General features: G+C 38.6%; 1 protein-coding gene across 1 annotated transcript in view; it reads right to left on the reverse strand.

The window, feature by feature from the left end:
- arhgap42a (Rho GTPase activating protein 42a) overlaps positions 1-6,906 on the reverse strand; it is a 29,231-nt gene that overhangs the window by 16,894 nt on the left and 5,431 nt on the right. Inside the window, exons 2-3 of the mRNA XM_037687403.1 lie at positions 3,670-3,765; positions 3,478-3,539 (exon numbers count right to left, since the gene is read on the reverse strand). Of these exons, the coding sequence (XP_037543331.1) occupies positions 3,478-3,539; positions 3,670-3,765 (158 nt within the window). The remainder of the gene's footprint in view (positions 1-3,477; positions 3,540-3,669; positions 3,766-6,906) is intronic.

Raw genomic sequence — 6,906 nt, forward strand, 5'->3', positions numbered from 1 at the left:
ATAATAATAATAATAATAATAATAATAATAATAATAATAATAATAATGCAGGTACATTTAGAATACAAACAGACAGAAACTGCCCTGTTGGTTTTAAAATCAAGTATCTCTGACACAAATTGTTTCACCAACACAGGAACAAGTCTGAAGATGAGAACATGAATGGCCCGATCCTCCATGAAAACATAAGAAATGTCTTCCAGATCAGCTCTATAATGAAAAATATCCCTCCTTTGACAAGGCTTCACCTCATTAACAAACTTTATAAACTTTACTCTGACAGTTTTTGTGTAATCTGGCTGAGAAACTGACTGGTTCTGACACGGTGAAGGAATCATGTTGACATTATTCCTACAACTCTACAATAAATATGAGAAACTTCAGTCTGAGTTTTAAACTTTACAATTAGAAAAATAATCTACTGAGAGCTTATCAGAGCTCTGATGTTTATGTTAGGCCTGGTAGCGCTTTAATCACGAGAATATAAATACTTCTGTCCAGTTCTGTCTCGTTGATCTGAGCTTCAGACTGTAAATATCCTGTGTTACTTTTACTTTGTTTCACCAGAGTCTGAAGAAATGTTTGCTTTCTTTGTAATGTTCAGGGGTTTTCACAGTACACAGATTGAAACTTGAAAACTGAGAAACTGTTGACAGGTTGATGTTTAAAAGAAATTTCTTTCTTATGTTGTAGAAAAACTTTTCTAGTAAAGGTAAGGTTCAGATTAATCAGCAGGGTCAAAGTTGTGTTACGTTGACAGGAAAAGCATACAGTCAACACACGCAGGCAGAAAGAGTGAAAGACAGCAGACCCCCATACACAGAGGCCTTTTATAGATTTTCCCAGGCAGCCGGGCCGAGCCGGGCCAGGCTCAGCCTCACAGGGGAATAAGCCAGAATAGGTTCCACATGGTTCCTCTGCAACCAGACCGTGCACACAGCCACAAAGGCAAACACTTTCACACAAGGGTCTACACATAAAAGTAGCATACTATGCACATCTATTACAAATGGGCCAACCTGGGCCAGAATCCAGCAGGCCCCCACAAGGGTCTCTGACTGACTGAGAGTCAAAGACATTTCTCAAACTACTGTGGTATGCACAATGCTGCTGGTACACAGTTAAAACAAAAAATAAAATAAAATACAGAACCAGACAAAGCTGAGGAGGTGAATGTGGAGTGTTCACTGAGGGACTGTGGCTTTTTAGATTATAAACCTTCACACAGTGCCATCTGCAACCTCATCCAAAGATTCACCCAAACTTTCATCAAACTGCAAACTTGGGAATATCAAACTAACACAAAAATAAATAGAAAGCTAAAATAAAGCAGTAAAATACTAACAAAAACATACAGGGAGCTCTGGGAGTTTGTTCAGCACTAATTCTTACAGCACTAACTCCTAGTTAAAATCAAGTTTCTCTTGTAAATGAGTCCCCGAGGCTCAAAGGGATTAACCTGCATAAATAAAGGCTGAATGAATGAATGAATGAAAGAATGAATGAATGAATGAATGAATGAATGAAAAAAAGTGTAAAACAGAAGGAAGCATCTCACAGAGCAGAGACTCAAACTTCACTCAATAATCAAAAGAACTGACAAGTTCTCAGTTCTTCCAGCCAGTCATGTGGCCGCATTTTGTGAGGGCAATTTTTGAAAATGGTGACTTTCTTTAGAGTGCACGGCTGCTTGAAAAACGATATGCACCTTGTTCCATCACCAGCATCATACCCACCTCAGACTGGTTTGAACCCACCTTGGCAGGCACCATCACGTTTATAACCTCATCTATTGGAGTACTCTTTGGAAATGAAGATGGACGGATTTGGGCTAGTTTTTTTTTTTTTTAATAATTACTGTTTATCATCGTATTTTTAGACCTGGGCATGTTTTCTGTCAGAGGAGAGCTCCCGTGCACGTGTCAAAATACAATTCTTGTGCTCTTGAGGTCTCGAAATGTCCGCAACTGTAAGGATGGTACCATTTGCTGTTTCTGTTTGTGTCTGTGTTTCCCTAGTGTTTCCTCGTCAGTTTAATTGGTGCCACCTTTGTCTCGTCACAGCTGTTGTAATCACGTCTTATCTTGTCCTTGTATATAAGCCTCCTGTTCTGTGTTGTTCCTCGTCGGGTCGTATTCGTTGGGTCTCTGTGTTCTCCTGTGTTCTCCTGCGTTCTCCTGCGTCTCCCCTGAGCTCTCCTGAGTCCTCCCTGAGTTTCCCTCTGAGCCTTCTGTTGTCACGTAAGTTTTGCTGCCTCGTCAGCGTGTTATTTTGTAAATACACTCCACCATTAAATACTTATTTTTGTAATCTGCCGAGTTGAGTCCTGTCTGCACTACTGGGTTCGTTCCTGTCCAACAAATCCTGACAGCAACAAAATCAGGACAAGTTTGAGACGTACTTAATGACTCTGTAACCGTGTTGAGAGAAATTTTTACCATTAGAGAATATTCAGGGCAGCATGGTGGCGCAGTAGGTAGAGCTGCTGCCTGTCAGTGAGCAGGGTGCCGATTCAAACCCCGGCCGAGGGCCTTTCTGGGTGGAGTTTGCATGTTCTCTCTCTGTGCATGCGTGGGTTTTCTCCGTGTACTCCGGTTTCCTCCCACAGACCAAAAACATGCATGTTAGACTGATTGGTAACTCTAAATTGTCCCTAGGTGTGAGTGAGAGAGTGAATGGTTGTTTGTCTCATTTGTCTCCATGTGTCCCTGTGATGGACTTGCGACCTGTCCAGAGTGTCCCTAACCCCCCTCACATAGCGACTGCTGGATATGGGAACCAGTGACCCCCTGTGACCCAAAAAGGAAGAAGTGGGTAAAGATAATGGATGGATGGATGGAGATTATTCAGAATTTAAGGGACAAGGCTCTATAAATGAAGTAAAACTCATAAATCAGAGCCCATTTAACAAGATTAAAAGTGTCTTGATTTAGGCTCCAAGTCAGTTTCACAACTAAAACAAGCGGCATCATGAAGTTTTGTTCCTCAGTGAGCTTTATCCCTCCAGAAACATCTCTCTCAGTTCATAGATTTTCATCTATCAATGCAAAAAGATCAACACTGTTACTGCTGAAAAAGAACAAATATTACTAGGAAATATCTTTTCAACAACAGAGTTTGTACCAAACATTAAAAGTATTCACAATTCACCACCAATCACTTCAAGGCTGAACACTTTTACTGATTTAATTTGGTCTTTGTAGGCACAAACTAATAAAAACATTAGTTTCATCATTTCCAAAGTGCACATTGCTTCAAAGCAATCCTCAGTCTTAAATCCTTCTGTCTTTAGACATTTTTGCTATAAACACTAACACATAATATGTATATTATAAACGGGCTGATAAAAAAGAGCTGATCCAAACTGAAATTAGAGTTCTGAGAGATCTTTCAGGCCCTAAACTACCTTTAAAAGTACTAAAAATGTGTTCTTAACTTCCCCTACATTGGTTTAGATACAAGCACACATTTTCTTACCAGTCGTTTTCTTTCTTCTTCCATGGTGGTCAAGAGCTGAGAGAACTCTTTTAAAGACTGAGCTGTAAGAAAATGAAATCCATCATTTAAAATCTGTTATCTTTGCTTATACTGTGATTCAGATTCTGTGCAGACACAGTGAAAGGTAGCTGAGAGGACAGAGGTGTTGGTACAGGGACATTTTTGTCTCACCTATATTGATTTCATCATCAGTCTCTGCATCTCCGATACATTCGAACTGGAAGTCCTGCAGGGACTGAGAGAACCGCTGGACAGCAAGAGAAAGACCTAAGAGAAAAACAAGCACAAGTCACATCAAAATACTGTACAACAAACAGTTTGTATAGTTCCACTGTTTGCTGCTGCTGGTTTAACTGGTCTAACATAACACAACGCTTCTATTTCCCTTCAGGCAACATCAATATTCCACCCTTTGATTGACGGGAATAAATTTACAGTCCAGACTTTAATTGCTTTAAAGTCTTTAGATATTTTCCTGTGAGACTCTGGTATTTTGTCCACTGCTGAGGGACGACATGTCATAGTCTGATGTAACTGATCTACCCCACCCTGCAATAAAACAAAACTGTGTGCGTTTCATTTCACACTTCCATTAACACTGCCCTTCAATGCTCTGGCACCATTTCAATCAAGCCACTGCAGTGTTTACAGATTTATTTATTTTTTTTAATGTCGGTTAGTAACAGATTCACTTCAATCACTGCTTATAGAGCAACAAAAAAAAAAACCCAACTTGTTTAATGTATAAAACACAAAGGAACAGAAAATAAATCATCTTACAATGGAAAAATAAATGAAAACTCATTTATTTTATTTCTTACAGATGCTTTGTGTAAAAGTTTTGTTAACCTGATGCAGTGAATGGTCTGTTTTCATCAATGATGCATGCAGAGAAAAAAAAGATGTTTGTATTTTTTATCTATGAGCACTTCTAAGACAGAAACGTGTACTTATCACCAATAAGTCAAAAACACACTGGTTCTTATCAGTGTCTAAAAATTATACAGTCGTGCATTTTAGGGCAGGTTTGTTTGAATTTAATAAAAATCTTCTACGCTGCTCCACTGCAGAAGCTTTTACTAATAATTATTTCTTCTTTTTTTTTTACACTGGAGGACTTGTTCTTGTCAACAATGAGGCTTTCAGTTTCAGCCCAGCCTGGTGAGGAAACGCTCAGCATCAGGTGACTGCAGGTGTTCTCACTGACGTCACCCACCTGCAGTCCCTACAAAGAGTCTGTCAGCTATTGGAGCCAGTGTGCCCGTGAGATCATTATTTTACCACTGTGAGTCCAGATTATATGACTGGAAAGGAGTGTTCCACTTTCTCTTTAGGTCTGTCTGCAGCTGGTTTTAGTTTGAATTCAGCTACGCTTCAGATGGCTTGTATAACAATTATTTAGTAAATTACTACATAAAATGCTTTAAACGTGTTAAACAGTGAGGAGGTCAGCTTATAAAACCCATTTTTAGCAAATTAATTTAAGCTTAAATATGAAAAACTCAATTTATCAGTTATTAGTTTGTTTGACATTGTTGATACGCCGCACACTGGAAGAAAATAAATAATAATCACCTCTTGGCATGAAAGGCAGGCAATCATGTGTACCGTGTATGTTTGTGTGTTCATTTGTCTGTTAGCAAAATATCTAATGAATCACTGGGTTGACTTTAGTGAAACACTTAGAAAGTAATCATTAGATGGTAGATCAACCTTAGAAAACACAAAAATAGCTGTCAGTTTTCCAGATGTTGCGCTAAAATTTGTTGTGGTAGTAGCGGAGAGTGATCGCATCCTCGGAGTGTTTTGACGGTGAGGTGCATTTCCCTCAGGTTAATTATCATGTTTTTAACAGTAAATCTAAAATGGCTGACGTGTTGCTGATCACCTGAACTACTGATGTTTGTTTATTGATGTCACTATCTATGTTTTAGATATGTTTACTCGTTCTTATTTTTACTTCATCACAAGCTAAACTCTAATTTCAGCACATTTTAAAAATATTACAACCTTTGTTTTTAAATAGTTGGAAGCCGACTTAAAAGGAAACAGAGGCAAATTGTGTGTGTTTCTGTGGCCACAATGAAACAAACCTAAAAAGACAACCTAACCTAAACCTAAAAAAAACATGGTCGACTTTTTTTAGAGTAAAATTGAATGAATCAGAACTATTTTTTAAAGTCAGCAGAAAGCTGGCCCAGATGTTCTGGTTTTGGTTTTATTAGCAAACAGAAAATCTGGTCATGCTTCTGAATGATTTCAGTTTGGAAAGACAAACAGAAGGGGACAAGATGGTACGAAGGAAAGAATGTCAGCAACGAGGAGAGAGCAGGAAATGTGATGCTGATTAAAAGCTGTGAGGAAACTACATCTGTTCCGTCAGAGGGGCTGGGTGTTAATGAATAAAAAATAATTTTATTTTAAACTCCTGAGTATCAAGAGATTGATTTCTGAATAAACTGTTTTTGCACCAGTACCAGTGTTATAAATAAATTCAATTCATTTTATTTCTATACTGCCAATTCACAACAGAAGTCATCTCAGGGCACTGAACAGAAACATAAAAAAAAAAAGTTAGTTAACACTTTTTATCTGAAAGTTTTTTTATTTTAATTTTTATCACTTTTAATAAAGACGAAATAAAGTTATCCATCACTCATTATTTATGGCACAAACGTCATTCAATAAAGAATGTAATTAATGACAGTGTTTCCTCTAGTTAACTTGCCATGGCGGGGTGCTCATCTCATCCATGATTTTTGTTGATGGGGAGGGATGGAGACATGTCTGAGCGCAGCTTGTACTAACAGTTTTTGAGTGGGGGCGGGGGGTGTTCAGCATGAGGGAAGAGGCGCCTTTAGCTTTTTAGCTAGAGAGCCTGTATTTCGCGCCGCTAGCTTAGTGCTATGTCAGTGCTGGGTGGTGGGCAAGTTCGGTTTGGTAGTCAGGGTGCTCCGTTCTGTTGACGTGGTGGGGCACCGCGTTTATATAATGGTAGGGGAAACACTGAATGATGATGAATGATGTTTAAAAAGTATTTAAACTAGGGATGCTCTGATCAGGTTTTTGGCTGCCGATCAACGATACTGATCGCGCATGGTGCGGATCATGATACCAACCACCAATATCGATCACCGATACCGATCACATGGATGGCTGTACATTTTTTGATTTAGTTAAGATGAGTGCTACTTGCTATGTGATCTGGAAAATAGGAACAGTAAAATCAACTTAATTTGGACAAAAGCATGTTTTTATTTACCTTTTCCAAGTAAAAAAAATATATATAAAAACTTGCAGGCACAATACAGCAGCTGTTCAGTCAAAAGGACAGCTGAAAAAAATTACCTGCTATCAGTAACAGAATCTTTAACAGATTGAAAACATTAAGGCTCTCAACAGGCTAAA

This window comes from Nematolebias whitei, chromosome 14, assembly GCF_014905685.2.
Source record: "Nematolebias whitei isolate Nwh7 chromosome 14, NemWhi1, whole genome shotgun sequence".
Lineage (NCBI taxonomy): Eukaryota > Metazoa > Chordata > Actinopteri > Cyprinodontiformes > Rivulidae > Nematolebias > Nematolebias whitei.